This window comes from Chelon labrosus (assembly GCF_963514085.1).
Source record: "Chelon labrosus genome assembly, chromosome: 12".
Taxonomy (NCBI): Eukaryota; Metazoa; Chordata; class Actinopteri; order Mugiliformes; family Mugilidae; genus Chelon; species Chelon labrosus.
Genome location: NC_140345.1, coordinates 15,189,627 through 15,207,432, shown reverse-complemented (window position 1 = coordinate 15,207,432; position 17,806 = coordinate 15,189,627). Strand labels below are relative to the sequence as shown.

General features: G+C 44.7%; 1 protein-coding gene across 2 annotated transcripts in view; it reads right to left on the bottom strand.

The window, feature by feature from the left end:
• Positions 1-1,334: 1,334 nt before the first annotated feature.
• Positions 1,335-17,806, bottom strand: part of lars2 (leucyl-tRNA synthetase 2, mitochondrial) — a 30,719-nt gene continuing 14,247 nt past the window's right edge. For both annotated transcript variants that reach the window (XM_084556630.1, XM_084556629.1), the window contains 15 exons: positions 17,642-17,785; positions 15,064-15,171; positions 13,872-14,031; positions 13,250-13,354; positions 12,819-12,934; positions 12,437-12,720; positions 8,819-8,917; positions 6,962-7,099; positions 6,770-6,873; positions 6,157-6,336; positions 5,836-6,005; positions 4,923-5,000; positions 4,732-4,843; positions 3,273-3,400; positions 1,335-1,697 (listed from right to left, as the gene is read on the bottom strand). In XM_084556630.1, the coding sequence (XP_084412756.1) occupies positions 1,518-1,697; positions 3,273-3,400; positions 4,732-4,843; positions 4,923-5,000; positions 5,836-6,005; positions 6,157-6,336; positions 6,770-6,873; positions 6,962-7,099; positions 8,819-8,917; positions 12,437-12,720; positions 12,819-12,934; positions 13,250-13,354; positions 13,872-14,031; positions 15,064-15,171; positions 17,642-17,785 (2,106 nt within the window). In that variant the 3' untranslated portion in view covers positions 1,335-1,517. The remainder of the gene's footprint in view (positions 1,698-3,272; positions 3,401-4,731; positions 4,844-4,922; positions 5,001-5,835; positions 6,006-6,156; positions 6,337-6,769; positions 6,874-6,961; positions 7,100-8,818; positions 8,918-12,436; positions 12,721-12,818; positions 12,935-13,249; positions 13,355-13,871; positions 14,032-15,063; positions 15,172-17,641; positions 17,786-17,806) is intronic.

The window sequence follows — 17,806 nt, the reverse complement described above, 5'->3', positions numbered from 1 at the left end:
CATTATGTTTTTCCTACTGTCCACACATTTTTAACTCCCCATGTTTACCGTAAAAACAAACCTCCTCTTGCTTACACTGATCAGGCATAACAGTATGACCACCTTCCTTATATTGTGTAGGTCTCTCTTGTGCCTCCAAAACAGTTGTGACTCATCAGAGAATGGACACGTGCTTTCTGGGGGTGTCCTGTGGTGTCAGGAAACAGAATGGTGTTAGTGGGGGGGATTTGGGTCCTATGGGTTGAGGGGAGGGATCTCTGTGGATCAGGCTTGTTCCAGTGCATCCCACAAGCACTTGATCAGTTTGGGATCTGGGGAATTTGGAGACCAGATCAACACCTTGTGCTGTTTTTCATGTTTTTTGAGTTGTTCCTAAAGTGTTTTTGTGTGTGTGTCTGCGTCACGCTGCATCCTGCTGGGGATGGCTGCTGCCAGAATATTGCATTGTTACAAGATGGTCAATGTTATTTACTTCTCCTGTCAGTGGTCATAATATTATGCCTGATCGGTGTATATAATGATAATACTTTAGCATTCACAAGCATATCATTATTACTGTCAAAGAGAAAAGCATGTCATCAAACTAAAGCTTAACTGGAAAAACAGACATTGCACTTTGCAGAGATCGCATTCCTTTTTGTTCATTCACAATCCAGAACTTCAGACATCACCAACCCATCTACCTAAAATCACAGTTTAACCAGAGATGTGGGCACTGCAAGTCATGATAGACAAATGCTGGTATCACTGCTTACTCACACAGGCATAAAAGGATAGCCCGGTGGGTGGACACACGGATACATTTCAGTGCCTCTGGCGTGCGTGTGTGTGTGTGTGTGTGTGTGTGTGCGCTCTGCCAGGACGGTGCTAATGGCTGAGTCACGTTGGCACAATGTTGAGATAGAGACCTGATGAATGGGAACTGCTCTGCCGTTACCTCCGAGAAACGCTCTGATGGGAACAGGACACGCGGTGGTGCAACCAGGCGTCAAACGTAGCCGGATGCTCAGGAGAGGACCTGCGGCTAAAAGCAGCACTGGAGGTTCACACAAACACTGATAAGGCAGATCATGATTGCGTGACTTGACTGAGACGCAGAGCAGCGAGGCCTGTGGTAGACAGAAAGGTGTGAAGTCCTGGTCATGGGTGAAATGTTGAAAGTGGTGTTACGGGAGGAAGGAGAGAATGTGAAGGATGACTGGTATCAGAAGTGGTGTTTGGGCCCATGTGTGATAGTCATGAGGGTCTTACTGAGGGTGATCTGAAGGAGACAGGTGCTGAATACTGCTTGGTGACGTTTAAAAAGACCAAATCTACAACTGTTACTTGAATTTTTTTTATTAAAAAACAAAACAAAAAATATAAATAAAATATCTTTAGAGATATTTACATGGACATTATGAGTGTCAATCCTTAAATGAAGACATTAAAAGTCTGCTTCTGTTGCCTGTGCCCAGTCTCTGACAGGCTCCCCCCACCATCTAGCAGTTACAAAAGTAATGGTGAACGCCCACGCTTCACTCATCAGTGAGGAAGTTGATGAGTGAGGTCCTGGAGGACAGAATGGCTCGCTTGATGCTGCGCTCCCCGAGGAGCTTCTGTCCGAGGGGGCTCTCCAAGACCAGCTGCTGCACCAGACTGGTATCTTTGGACACCTGCAGAGGCACCGTCACTGTGCCACAGGCCTTGTTGTTTATCTGAGGGAAAGAAAAAGAAGGCAAGAGATGAGAGAAGATTTTCCGTTCCGTTAGTTCCCAGGTTCTGCCATGTGAAGCAATACCTAAGCTCCTTCCTGGGCACATAAGTCCCAAAATAACAGACTCCACCTCTCCTTCTAGATATACAGCGAACCCTTTAAAACACATAGTTAGTGGTAGGTATGGGAAGGGCACTCAGCCTTGTAAGTTTAGAAGCAAGAGTATGTGTGCACACGATGAATATGATTCTGCCTCTGGAAGTGGTTGCAAATTAATGTTGTGTGTGTGTGTCTGAGGCCGCTCAGCCCTCGGCCTCCCTACTGGGATAAACCCAAGAATGTGATTAGAGGACAGAGGGAGTGAGGGAGGCCACAACAGAGAGCTCTGTCTGAAGGAAAACCAACATCATCATCATCATCACTGAGCACTGGGAGCTCAAACATGTGTACCCCGTGCAAGTGTAAAAAAAAGTTAGTGCTATGATATGTGTAAAGAAGTGATATATTCACTCACAGACACAGCAGATATGAGTATGAAAGAGAACACAGTTATGCTTCCAATCATAGGGCATTACATTGACTTACATTCATTTCCCACTTATGTAACTGCCTGATTTTAACCCTTATGTTCAAACCAGCATGTGAATGTTTGAACAGATTTATTTCCACACAACACGAGTAATACAAGCGCACACAGACCCTCCAGGTTTTGTTTTGTACCTTTCCCAGAGTAACAAGACCAGAAAGAAAGGTGCTGTTATTCAGCTGACTGTCATCACACATTGTGTGTGCGCATAAAGGGGATTAGAGGGTACTCTCAAGGGATGCGGCCCTCCACAGAGAAAACAGTCAGATTAAAGCAGTTTGAGCTTTGAGCCATTAGCCGAGTCGATGTTTGGGGTAGCGTGAAGACTGACACGTGTGAGTCTTTGTGTTTGTGTGTGTTGATTCATGTGACGGCGTTAGCATGCGCGGCGCCTGGATCCGACCCAAATGTATTTTCTGAACCGCTTCATCACAGCTGGATATTCCAACTGATTGTCCGTACGCCTTTGAAATACACACACAGCACACAAGAAAGCCTTTCGATGTTTGTGAGCTCATAGGCAGTAAAAAAAGTGAGAGATTAACAGAGAGACAGGAATAACACATAATTATTGACCAACTTGTCTGTTTAGTTTAAATCACACCACTTGACATGCTGACGCAGAAACACACAGGTAGATACACATGTGTGCAAGTATGCATGCACACGCGCACACAAACACACGCAGGCACACAAGCACACACGGGCTAATCATAGGCTCCCATGAAAATTACAGGCTATGAATGTAATCAGGGACCTAAGAGTTTAAGAGTGGAGAGTTTTGGTGAAATTGTTGGAAGATGCAAGTTAAATATTTCTATTTAAAAAGTTATATTTAAATATTGAGCAACTTTAAAACTGAAAATTGAGGAAAAGAATAAAATAAGATAAACCCTTGAAACTCATGTTGTGTAAATTCTCGTTAAGCTCTAGCTGCCATGAACTGAGCGCATCAGTGTGTTCCCATCCGAGAGGTTCATGTGATCCTACCAGCACAGAAATCTCGACAAAATCTGGGACCTCCAAATACTCGGGGTCCACGCTAGGCCAGGTCTGCTGCAGGACGTCTCCTCCCCGTTGGAGGAGCGGACTGAGAGGGTTTTCCACCTGGCAAAGACCTGGGAGAGATCCAAGAGGAAAAACAGCAGGACATCATTGACAATCCCTGCTTCCATACTGCAGAAACATGTCTGTTCATACATTTAACCTGGTTAATCAAAGAAAGAATAACATAGCAATAGCGTGAATCTGTCTTTGAGTCAACTATCCAATTACTCTTGGTCCTAGGAAGATGAGGGGTCTATATATTGATGACCGTTACTGAAATGAGGATATGAACACCCTAAAATAAAAGCTGACTCACAACACCATATTCATTATGTTACTGTAACCCAACTGTGTTTTGTTAAATTTCTGAAATAACTATCAAATAGATGTCAAACCTCATCCAGGAAATGGGGAGAAAAATACAGAGTAAATTTATTCTCTTTGATAAGACGAGCCAGAATAGCTGGGCAAGACTTTTATTTTGTTAACCTTTGTACCATGAATCATCTACCCTACTAACTCTTGTCCTGAATGCCTGCAAGAGGACATCCTACTTGGAGGCACAAGGGAAGGATGTGGATTTCCTCTCTCCTGAACTGTGTGTGTGTAAAACTACAAACAACAAGTGAGAGTGAAAAGCACGGCTTGACTGAGTCCGGCAGAGATCACATGTTTGTCCTATTTATAAAAGCTCACATGACGAGCACAAACAGACCGCACACAGTAACTCATTAAAACGCGCGCAGTTCCTTCTCCCAGCCTCATCGGCCAGGTTTTCCTGACTCTGGCTATCAGCTGGACACCGTTTTTCCGGCGTCTTCTCTCAGCTGTGCGCTGAAAGCTTGTGTACGTGTGTCAGCGACAATAAAGGGATGTCCTCCGGGCCTGTACGGGGGCAAGCTCCCACATAAGGCACGAAAAAATGACGCTAAATCTTTCTATTGTTTTGATTGCTGCAAAAGCCCCTAAAGCACTGCTTTCAGTTTTGGGTAGTTTGTATATTTCAGATACAATAAACTGTGTCTGTTCAGTAGGTTAAAGAGAAAAAGATGAATACGGGGGTTTTTTCTTAGTGTTTGTTACATAACTGCAGGGCATTCCCAGTGCTAGATAAAATGCAGACACATCATATTTATCAGAGACAACATCCCCTAAACAGACATAAAAAATAACCTACTTGTACCACAAACTTCACATTCATTTCTAACTGTGTTGATCATATTAAAATTCAATAGGATCCCTCGTAAATGATTCATAAAATAAATGTGAACATTAATCTCCATACTCTGTTATTCATCATGTACTGGGTGACTGCTGGCTTTCCCCCCTGACAGCCATTTTACACGGTGTGTTTCATGAGCGGGGTAATGTGCTATATGTGAATAATTTGAATGTCACCCACCTGCCCACAGTTCAGAAGCCAAGTGAGGAGCCATGGGTGCTGTCATCATAACCAGGGCGGCCAGAGCTTCCTCAAACTCCAGGCTGTGCTGCAGGACCCTGACTGTTGCACTCTAAACACACACACACACAGTGATTTTAAACAATAATTGTGACATATATTTATTTTAAGGTACTGGAGGGCTCACTCACAGTCAAAGTGTTGGTGAGTCCCATCAGACGAGAGATGGCTGCATTGAATAGGAAGTCCTCTGTGAAGTGATTTGTCACCTGAAAATTCAAACAAACAAAAAAAGGTTATTAAAAAAATGTCTTTACGTCGTGTTTTTTGGACACATGGATGCTTCCAAATGGACTGATTGTGTCATGGAATATTTTAAAGTCTGCCTCCACGTTACACAACAATGAACGGTCAGAAATGGCACACGGCCCCGTCAGCATTCCCGCGCTCAGCCTTCTGGGAAGAAGAGCCCGATTCGGAGTTGGAGGTTGATCAACAAGGCTTTTCTGAGGGACACATCAAAGGACAGCCTCGGCTTTCAGGGCTTAGAGCACAGAGCCGCAGGTCGTCTAAAAGCACTGGCCCAGAAGGGGGAGGGAGGGAGAATCAAACCTGCCAGCCAATGGAGGCTATTTATAAAGTGTGAGAGGAGACGAAGTGGATTTAAAATCAATTTCCATCCCGTTCTGTGATTACCCTTTACTCGGAGGTTTCAGGTTGCGACAGATGTTCAGCACTGGATGGAAATGCAGGGACTATGTACTGCTGGACTGTGATGTAAGATGGGATGTAGTACGTGAAAGCTATTACACAGACATATTAACACACCTTCCAACATTAGGGCCAAAAATAATGAATACTTGATGTAAAACCTTACCACAGATAATTGGAACTACATGGAAATAGAACAAAATCATAGCTTCAATGATAACATATACCGTATATAAGTTTATATATACATGTATTTGGAATTTGAGCTCATAACTGCCCCCTGCTGGTACGATCTGGAACAATTTGTCACTGTTGAATAAGTATCTTCACCACCAGACATTTTCAGCGTCTTTATCTAAGATCACATCCAGTCCAAAGCTGTCGAGGAGCTACCTCTTGAATTGCGTAGTTCTTGTTCTCCCAGATCCTCTTAGCCTCTGCCAGCTCTTTCTTTTTCAGCAGGGAGGGGTTGGGGACGTCTCCGAGTTGCCGTGCTCCTCTCAGCTTGGTCACCAGCTGCCACAGTCTGGACTGCCATCGCAGAACACCGGGAAGAGCGTCCGCTGGAGTGGTCGAATACACGCAGAAGACAAGAATATTTTATCAAACTGCAGAAATACCTTTTTAAAATATGATACAAAATCTTAGAAACAACTGGTAGGTGTTTCTAAGTGGAAACAATTTGTGTATTTTTGCTGTGCAGTCTCTGCTCACTCTTGACGTTCCATAGGATGTCCTGCTCAGGAGGTGCGGCGTAAAGGATGTAAAGTCGGACTGTGTCCACGCCGTACTGCTGGACCACCTCTTGGGGGTCCAGTCCATTATGTTTGGACTTGCTCATCTTCTCCCACGTCACCTCAATGCGACCGCCGCTCAGCGCCACTGGCTCCTTATCTAGAAGAAAACAGGTCGGGGTTGAGGAGTTCAGAGATGGATAAAATAAAAAGTGGATAAATCTGTGAACAAGAGAACTTTCTTCCTCCGACAGCCACCAGTGTCTCATGTTGATCCTGTTACCAAGCAACAGATTAAAGCAGAAAATTCTTGGCTGTGGTGCCAAAATGATTTTATGTGGTTTGACTTTTGTCAAGAAGAGTAGCTTAATTTGGCATTTAATGTGTGAAAACAATGAAGTAAAAAACACAGGATTGCTATTAGCAGCACAAAAGGGGTAACGTGGGGCAGTGGAAAAGACAACAAGATAGTGGATCATTGTTTGGTTTATCTGTGTCCATCATTAGCTCCTAGAGCCACAATGAGGGACGCTCACCCCTCTCTCATCTATTACAAATGCGTCAAAACACAGAGGAGAATCACTTGGCTTTACCTGTGAAGTCTATTTCTTCTCTCTTCAGATACTGGCCACTGTCTGCCAGTTTAAAAGTCTGGCCCTTGATCAGACCCTGGACCAGGAGTTTCCAAAAAGGCTCCCTGGAAAGGGCAGAAAATACAGATTATGGACATACACACACACACAAAACTGAACAAGGAGAGCAGTTACACTACAGTGCACCCCCACCTGTGTGCCACAAGACCCTGATCCTTGCAGAAATGACAGAGGAAGCGAGCGTAGTACAGGTGCATGACGGCGTGCTCCTTCCCTCCGATATACACGTCCACAGGCAGCCAGCGATCCGCTAGGTGGCGCTCAAAAGGCCTGGGAAGACAGAGAGTAAAGATCTCACTGAATAAATTGCAAAGACAAAGTAAAGTAGTCATTTCTCTATTTTCATTCTTACATTTCCTGTTTCCTGCCTTCTAGTTATTCTAAACAAACTGCTGCATAAATGGAAGAGATGTCCAGACTATGGGGACGTATGAGGATACATTTTTAGCCTTTTGGTTTGATTTGTCAATTTCTATTATATCAACACCACTCATTCTCTCTCCCTGCTTATCCTATTTTGTTCTGGTGTATCTCATGTTGTTATCTGCTTTTCCATTTGCCTCATTACATGTATGTGTTGTGGCTGAAATGTTTCAATTTAAGTAACTTTGCAATGAAGAGAGTATAAAAAGGGTAAAAATATATGAAAAGGTTTTATCATTCTATGTCTATCTATTGTCACATGCACACGCTCTTCCTCCAGGGGGCAGGCTGAATCTGACACACAAAAATCCTGAGATGATGAACGGTAGCATCCTGATTCCTCCTCTGTTTCTGGCTTTACACTCACAGAAAGGAGTACTAAAGCGACGCCTGTTTAAAATGAGTCCCGGGAGACGTCCTGAACACTCAGCCTTACCTGTCAACAGTTGCGTAAAGATCTATCCGTCTCTTTTAGATCTCAACAGGGCAGCTGCATGTGGTTAGCCCGACTGTCGTGACAGTCAGCAGTAATGATGCTTTTTAGGACAGACTGCTACCTGAGCGTGTCACCTTTCACACCAGTCATTACTCTCCTTCACACCTCCCTGCCTCTCACCCACCCTCCCTCTGTGGCGGATGGTGTCTCCGGGTAATTGAACCAGGGGGGGAAAAAAGTTATGAACTCACAACGCTGAAAATAATTTTGCCTGCTGGCTGGCATCAGTCCAGGGAACTCGAATACATAACCACACACACTCTTGTATTAACACCCTGTTCCCATTTGCTTCCCCTTACTTGCAACTTTCACCATTTCTTTCTTCCTATTTGGATCATTCCTCCCTGTGCGCATGAGGCTCAGCAGGCCAACTGAAATGCACAAATAATGTAATTGCTTTTTCTGTTGTGCCATAATCTGTCCAGCTAAGGAAAGTGTTGGGGGGGGGGGGGGGGGGGGGGCAGTCTTCCTCCTTTCTAAAGCAGCTTTACTGCTGGGTCAGGGCACTGAGAAATTAATCTCTTTTGTAAAGCTCAGGGTATCGCCGCCATCCCAGCAGGTGTCGGCCATGCCTCCGTAATCTCTGCTGGCACAGAATGCTACTTCTAGGGAAATGTGTGTGCATGAGCGTGTAAAGCGTCTATGTAGTGGAGCCGTATACAGATTTTGGTAGCAGGTTAAGTGGGAGAGAGAGTGTTGGTGAACTTGCAGTGAGCGTAATTATGTGTTTCAGTGTAACTTTCATAAGGACCAAAGTGGAAGTGCAACGTGTGTGTGAGACATGAGAGAAAATCAAGTTTGTATTTAAATAGCAGATATGGCACGGAGAAAAACACATTTTGTTGGATATGTAAAGAGACGAAAAAATATGCTCATACGCCCACAGCTGGAGAACCATGTGAAACTTACTTTTAATTTCCCTTTGAACAAATAAGATCTGAACCATTTGAGCTAAAATCTGCGTGAGAAAAAAAGATCCTCAAGGAAAAGGAAATAAATAAGTCTTGTTTTGGAGGATTTACTGAGTGAAGAATGAATTAAAAAAACAGCCAAGTGAAGTCTGTTCGTACCTGTCGGTGTTATGAGGGTCTGTGTATCTAAAATAATACCAGGCCGAGTCCACAAAGGTGTCCATGGTGTCGGTCTCCCTCCTCGCCGGGCCCTTACATCTGACGGGAACACAAAAAGTAATATTAGGCGGACAAATTAGAAAGTGAACGTGTGAAGCCAGCTCCATCTGGCCGTGGGGGTCGAGTCCCCATTGAGAAGCACAGCTGAAGGCAGACTGGCACCAGAGCTCTGTTCTTGTGCCCTGACTAACAGGCTGTGCTAACAGGGAACAAACTGGCAGGCTGCACACATGATCGTGTGTTTGTGTTGGAAATGCCACCTCGTGCCCCTTTTTATCCAAGCCAAACAGCACTTGGGTGCGTGATGAGAATCTGCCAGCAGCACTTTCACAGTGCAGGAGAGGACGTCTGCAAAGATGTGAGGGGAACAAAAAAAAAAAGAAAAAAAAAAGAGCTTTTGGAGAGCGTTTTCAGATTTAAGCATCTAATGGAACAGCGAAAGCGTCTGCCTTTTACTTTATAATGAGTCTCTGCAGATTTAAAATCAGTGTCCCAGAAAGATAAACAGAGAAACAGTTCTGAGCTTTGTTACATTACGTGCAACAGGGCTGGTTGGACCTTTTGGGACGTCTCTGTTCTGTCTCAGTGTCTGTCTCTCCTCCAGTTTTATTTTCAGTCACGTGTTTCGATCACACACAGGCACACGTATCGAGAGGCAAAAACTCCTCGACCACCTACCATACCGGTCTATAATAAGGCTGTGATGATGAGGTAAGAGCAGGGGGTTGCCTAGCAACAACGCATAGGTGTAGCAAGGTTAATATTTGTAAGCCAGGTGTTATTTCATATGATGAAAACCAAGCAGTGTAAGAAAGTGCGTTCCCTTCACAAAATAAAGTGGAAACCTCTTGAAAATTAGCAGAAAACATATTCTCCTTGGAGTAAGTAAGATTTCTCTCAGCCTCTCTGCTGCTTCACAATGGCAAACCAGAAGCTAGATTATGGTTATTTAAAAGACAGCTGCAGTCGGAACAGATTAGATGACACACACAGGTACTCTCTCTGCAGATGGCCCTTCTCTAAACCATGAAAGGGGCCTAACAATAACATGAGGTAACTCAATCTGAAGCAAACAGAGCGCATGAGGGTGTAAAGTGTTAGTGTGTGTTTAGAGGATGAGCCAAGAAGAGCCAAAAGGCTCTCAAACAGATGCAGCGAGAGAGGCAGCTGCCATGAAGGCTCTCTTCCCAAGGCAAACGGCGCCCCATCTGCTGCGGCTATGCCCACCACTGCGTGTATGCCGTGCTGACTGGGTGGTCTCGCTTTACCTGTGAATTTACAGAACAACACACTTGCATGAACACCTCTTTAATCAGGCTAAGCCAAAGCTGGCAGGCCAATTTACAGTGCCGCAGAGGGTCAGAGACGAGAACAGCACACAGGAAATGACTTCCTCAAGGACAGATAAAACCCCATTTCTGCCGCCCATGTCTCATCACCCTGCCCGTCTGCGCTCCACTCAAACTTTAATTGGACATGGTCGACGAGTGAAGAGAACAAATTTCGACAGACACTTAACAACGGAGGGGAGAGGGATGAGAGGAGATAACGACGTCTTTGAGATTATAGCCATCAATCATCGCTGATGGGAGGAATTATAGTAGCTTTGTGGAAGTGAGTGAACACAATCTGATGACTTGTGCCATCTGCCACTGAGTGGGCCTTTGTTTTAATCAACATGGTGCCATGACGGTGATTAGTCTCATTCAGAGAGGAATTCCCATGTCAGCGAGGGGCTCTGGAGACGCCGGTCGAGCAGTGATTCCACATTCAACACGTTCACTGAGATGAGCTGATGAGCGGTGTGTCTGTGATTATGCCCGTGCGGAAAAAGGTAAACATGTGAGCGTGTACATTTGTCATATTTGCATGTCTCGAGGCACAGCTGCTTTGTGTAGCCTCCCCCCGTCATCTCGTACCGCTCATGTCACAGATGCCGCTCATTAGATAAACCCGTCTGAATAAAACTATTAATCACACAATCTACAGGCTCCCTCTCAGTGCTCGGAGTTCTTGTAAAGCTGTCGGTCCTCTCAGCCCGTGGAACAGCGGGCTCATTTTGTCAGTGCTGGTCTCCCGAGGAAACACAGGAAGTACGGAGGAGACTGGAGAAGGTTTGCACATAATTCAATTCTCACTCCACAAACACCATAATGGACAGGATCATTTCCCCAGGGGGGTTATGTGGTGCCAGCAAAAACTGACACCGCATCCCATTTACAATATCACATAGCAGAATGGGGCTACTGGTGTGCTAATGCTAACTGTACTTGAGGAAATGGCGGGGACTCAGGGACCCCTCAGTGAGAGGGGTGGTTTGCTCACTATGTAAATGAGAACAGTTTGTCAACTGCTGTCAACTAAAGTAAGAGAGTGAGTGAGTGAGTTAGTTGGACAATTTTTCAAAGTGATGATTGTTTAAGATGTAATATTTTGAATCAGTTAGGGTGAGGGTGTCCTGTGGTGTCTGGTAACAGAATGTTGTTAGTGGGGGCCTTTGGGTCCTATGGGTTGAGGGGAGGGGCCTCTGTGGACGAGGCTTGTTCCAGTGCTTCCCACAGATACTTGATCAGTTTGGGATCTAGTGAATTTGGAGGCCAGGTCAACACCTTGTGCTGTTTTTCGTGTTTGTTTGAGTCATTCCTAAAGCATTTTTGTGTGTGTGTTTGTCAGGCGGCATCCTGCAGGTCCAAAAGTTTCCCAGCAGAACACTGAATTGCCACAAGATGGTCAATGTTAATTGCTTCTCCTGTCAGTGGTTTTAATGTTGTGGCTGATCGGTGTGCAGCTTCATAAGCAACATCTTCTGCCTGTAGTTCATCATCTCTCATCGTTCCGTTAAGGTGGCATTCAGCTTGAATGTGTAAATGTTTAGGGGAAACATTCAAACTCTTTAATTGTGTCACACCTAACCCTGAAAATACGTGATTGGAATACACTTAAGCAAAGGGTAAACAAAAAGTTAAGTGAAAATACTCTGGCTTCCAGGTTTTTTTTAAAGACAATCTTTTGTGGAGCTTCAAACCAGATTGGCTAGAGAACGCTGCCAGAAATCACTTGAAAGCCTACAAATGCGTCGGCAAACCAAAAACGTTTGTGTTCGAGACCTTTCTTCCCCAACATATGTGCAACAGTTTTAAGTTCACCATTGTGAAGGTTTCAAACCTGGAAAACGAGATAATACACCTGGAGAACAGTGACAACTCTGAAACACCATAAAAAGGAGTCCTGCAGTTGTTAAAAAATGAAAACTCCAATCTAAAATAGTGTGCAGACATATGAAAAATAATCTGCCTGTCAAAACACGATGCAAACTTGAGATTTCAAGAGTTGTAACGCTGAATTTCAAACCTTCTTCTCTGGATGATATGAATCCTGTACTTTTCAACATGAACTTTTAATACGAAGGAATGAAAGACACTGGCAACATCCCATAATACTATAAAGATGTGTCTTTAGAAAAGTACACAAATGCGGTTGTCTATTGTCTTTGGCACTACAAGCTACAAAAGAAGTGTTAACAACAGCCATGAAAGACTTTTTATATTTCCATCTCACCTAGGACATGTGCAGTTGACCCAGTCGTGTGCAGCTGCCAGAGGCGACGCCCCTTTTCCTGTGAGAGATGGCAGCTTTGGCAGAGTGACTGGTAATTCCTCCTCAGGGACGGCAACCGGACCACAAGAGGCACAGTGCACCACAGGGATGGGTGTGCCCCAGAAGCGCTGTCTGGATATCAACCAGTCCCTGAGCTTGGAGCTGGTAAGGTGGCCTCCAACCCTCTGCTCTCTGGCCCTCTGGGTAATGGAGTTAAAGGCCTGCTCTCTGGTGAGGCCTGAGAACTACACAAAAAAGAGAAGAAGAAGATTAAAATCATTAATTTTCTTTAGAAAGACTTGTTTTTTTTATCAAAGACGTGATAAAACTCATCAGGATTCACCTCATCAGAGTTGATCAACGTTTGTGTCCCATCTTCGAGGGTTCTCAGCACTGTGGACCACCTCAGATTCAAAGCTCTGGCCACAGACAGATCCTCTTCGCTGCAGTCTGGGACACCTGCCACATTCAAGTGCACCACAAACGTTTAACAACAAAAAAAAACATCAACAGCAGGACAGGCATCTCCTCCCTGGAGAAAGTGAAGAAAACCTCCCCGCTGTGATGTAACTAGTCATTTAAAAGCCCTTGGGATCCACTTTCACTCCGTGACACAAACACCCACTGGTTTCACATCATTATGGCATCTACAACACTGCATAACAGTAATGCAGTAAATGGAGACTAGTTCACACGGTCCGTTAATAGTGTCAGCTCAATGAAAGCAGCTACAATTTGCAGGTAAATGTCACATCAATCCGCCCACTAACTCACCAAGAACAGTGTCCAGATAGCCGTCAAATGCCTCCTTGTGTGAAATGACCACGGGAACCTCGCGGCCGGTGAAGAGGTTGTGAGCAGTGACCTCCGTCAGGGAGTCTGGGGAGCACAGGGTGGGAGGGAAGTTGTGTGAGAGACACCGCCGCTTCCCCTGGTAGCTTATTATCAACAGCCATTTACCGCTGAGACCTCTTCAAGGGAATCCCAATTAACACTCAACCGTCTGCAACCATACCTTGACAGTACGATGGCTAAATAAACATATTTACTACACAGAGTCCAACATGGATCCATACTGGTGCACGGAAACATGAGCACTGATATTTCACCACTGAACCACTTCTTTTAATTAGGTGCTGCGCCACAGAAAACACGAGAATATGCAAGAAGTCGCAACCTATGCCAAGAACTGTTTCAAGTTCTGACAACATGTGGGCGCGGAGGAGTGAGTGATGTTATCCTGGAAAAAGTAATGACTTCGTTTTGCTGAAAGGGAAACATCTAAATGTGTATCTTTCCTCAGACAAACTCTTCTTCTCAGACTTCAAAAGCAGGCAAACACCTGGTTTGATTGATCGACAGCATGGGTTCGGCGTTAGCGTGGAGAGATGCTCACCTCTGCCTGGCTGAAGGGCTTTCTGCAGGGCTGAGCGCACTGAGCTGCTACCGTGCAGCAGTCTGTGCGAAGGCAGGATGGCCAGGTAGGCCGCTCCGAAGACAGTCTCCGGGGAGGAGCTGTAAGCCGACAGGGTGTCCCCCGTCTCCACCCCGTTCACCTGAGAGATAAGAGAAGACACACATTTGAACGCCTCACCTCCACAGCAGCATGGAGCTGATGTAATGAAGGGGACCTGCTGGGTCGTCTATTACCGACTCTTTAAAGCGTTTTGCTGCTTAATAGAAAAATTTCATCTTATCCTTATTTCACCTTAAATTCAAAGGGCGTTTTTCTTATCTCATCTGCAGTCCTGATAAAATACCCAGACTCTTGACATGTGCAGTATGTAGCTCTTTGACACACGATAAGGCTACAATGCACAATGTAATCCAATATTAATTAGATGGCACGCGCTTATTTGAGGGGGTTCTAATTAACAATTAGTACACATTATGTTGATGATAGACTAATACCGTATCTCTCTCTGGGGAGATATTTCAGCTCCTGCGATGCTGTGTGAAGATTTGCAATAAGATAAGCCATCAACCAACACCCTGTGGTTTTAATTTCAATTATTCATTCTGCCTGAAAAAAAAACAAAAAAACAATAAACAAAGACAATAAAAACAAAAAACTACACTCTCAGACCCTATTTTCTCAAGAAATATGAAGACTTTTTAAATTAAGGGACTGACTTCAGTGACCTATTTTCAGTTTAATAATTGCAGTAATAGGGCTCTCAGTCGGCTCTTTGCTGCTGCTCATTTAGAAACGAAAGGCACGTGAAGACGTACAAATACAGCACTCAGGAAAGTCAATAGAGACTAATCCATGACATCTGTTTGGGTAAATTGCCACTTGCAGATGGATGCAAACCACTGAAAGCGAAAAAATAATGCGAGGATTTCGATGTTTTGGAACATGATTTTTAATAGAAACACATAAACGAACAGGGGCGTAGAGAGAATCCAAAATAAAGCAAGCAATCAGCGCTCGGAGTGAAAAGAGATGAAAAACGGAGGTGGGGAAGAAGAGAGCGGCAGGGAAACACTTGGTGGAAAATGGGCTGAGAGAGCGAAAGGATGCGAGAAGAAAGCAATAAGGATGAATGATTGAAATATGAGCAGGGGAGAAAGGAGATGAGATTCACCTTGAGTTTGAAATCAAAGTAGCAGCCGGTGCACTCTCCAATCCAGTTCGCCTGCATGGATTTGACCCCATACCACTCTGGAAGGTCCTCCAGGGCGTCCAAGAGAGGCTGGAGACAGAAACAAAAACACAAGCTCATTACTTTGTACTAGTTTGGAAGGAGCTCCTTCTCCACTTAATCATAGAAAAGAGAAATTCTCATATGAATGTGGCCGTCTTGGATAATGCAACCGGCTCTAACTCTGCGCTGCTCTTTCAAAGCATAGCCAATTTATTTTGACAAAGCAGCAGAGCCCATCGGGTCACATTACGCAGACAAAAGGGGATTTTCAAAAAGTCTGACCTCCACTCGCCCGGCTTTCCTTGATGCCACAAAGCTATCGCCTGAACAGCGGGCTCGCTCCTTCGCTCTCTCTCGCACACACACACACAACAACCGTTATTCCGCGTGATTAAAAGGAAGCTATGCATATCAACGAGGCTCAGGCCAAAAAGCCACAGCTGGTCCAAGGCCAGAGATTTTATAATTCTCCATTTCCTTTTTTTAGTCTGTCACAATTTATTACCCACAACCCCCCCCCCCCCCCCTCACGGTACCGCTCAGCATGCAGCACCTCCTCATGGAGTTATCACTACAAACATAAACAGTGGCTATAGTCATCACTAGCATGGCTGGACTTGTTCCAGAGTGTGAGAAAAAGAGACATAAATCCCAGTGAATCTGTGTCAGCGTGACTGAGAGACTCTTGAAGGAGACGCAGCAAAACAAAGATGGTACCGGCCATGAAGAAGAAACAGAAAATAGCTGTGACGGCTTTAAAGTGAGAAGCAGTAAACACAACGTTTTTTTTTGTTGTTTTTTTTAAACTTTCCTGGTTTAGAAATATAGTTATAGAGGCAGAGGAACAGCAAGGACAGGGGTCTCCATGGCAACTAAGAAAAGCTTGAAAGAAAAGGCATGGTATAGCAATAACCACACAGGGAGAGAAAGAGACGTCAAATATACTTCTGACAAAAATAATACCCAATGCTACACGAACAAAGCGCTCCACTCTCCAAGCTGGTTTAGAGATTTTAACCTCCGAAGTCACAAACTGTTATTAATTTACCTAAATACGACTGGAAGCCGCGCACGCATTTGAGCAATGTTGTTGGAGAGCAATGCATTAAACTCGCTGCTGATGAATCATTTTGATGTGAAGCAAGGCAGCATTCGTCTGAGTGCAACAAGTGTGATTATGCGTGAAATTGAAAACTCTGCTTGTGCCACGTGCAAATTTAACATCCTGCACGCTCTGCGTAAAAAAAAATCCATCAAAGCAATAATACTCAGCCACTGCACAATGTGGAGCAAGTTGACAGCTAAACTGAATAAATATTGTCTGAGGTTAATGTTGTCTAACAGACTCGGACACGTGCGCAGACGAGCAGACCAAAAACGCACGCGCGGGGAATCACACAGTCCAATTACATGACTTCTCGTTTGGCACGCTCCGGTTTGACACGGCCCTCCTTTCTCTCCATCTGTCTCTCTCACTTCTTTCCCTTAACACCTTCCTCTTCCTTCCTTCCCACTTCTCTCCGCTCGTCAGAGAAAATTAGAAATGCAGGAACACATTGTCACAGTGGGCTGCCTCCACCTCCACTCACACCTCTGACATGGACAAGCACGGGCGAAAACGACGCGGCGGCGCTGGAACCGTCAGGCTTTGACTGTGGACGAAATTACTTTTTTAATGAAAACGTCAAAATTAGCTGGGGACTACGCACAAAGACAAACATTTTTATGGTTTTTTTGGGCCATTTATTGGAAATCAAATGTCTTTTTTGATATTGAAAACCTTTTTTTTATATTATTATTAATTTCCTTCCAGTTATTGGTTTGAGTATCAAATTTACTCAAAGGATAGAAACATGTAGAGCTAATATATAATAAAAAAAAAATTAAGATGAAGCTCCTAAAATACCTTTGTGTCCTACATCCCTGTATATCTGACTATTTTGGGACATTTGCTGTATTCAACAGATTAACTGCAGATTAAAATAATCTCTGCAGCCTTCAAAAAATAGATATGATATTTAAACATTTTTCACAGCTCATTTTACCTGATAATAAGCCGTGAAAATGCTAACGCTTTCTCCTCAATGGACGTCACTCTGCGCGGTGTGTGCTGAACAGTGCACATGCTGAATGTAATATTCTTGAATCAGCTTTCCTGTGACTGATTCATATATAAGCCTGGAGGGACTAATTTCAGCCTGCAGCAGGCCTGGTCACTCCTGTGCTGAAAGCTCAAGGCCTCTCATCAGCCGTCCAGGCCACCAGGTGGTATCACTCTGAGCCTGCTGGTCTCTTTTACTATGCTGGAGAGATGGCAGGCTACAAGACGGTCTCCAGGGGTCTGATTGCAGAACCAGAGACTCGGAGCAGCAGCTGACGCCAATGAAGCGTCAGCCATGATTGTTATCAGAGGGATCCGGTGCGCGTGATGCTGCCGGGCAGCCATTCAGACGCCACTTGTGTTACGCACGCATGTACAGGGCTCGGACACACACATGCGAGCACATGCCAGCCATACCTTGGCGTAGTTTGTAGTCTTGATGAACCATTGTTTGAGCAGCTTCTGTTCCACCAGAGCGCCAGACCTCCAGGAGCGACCATTTTCATCCACCTGCTCATCTGCCAGCACCGTGTGATCAACAGGGTCCCAGTTCACCACAGCCTGGATAACACACACACACAC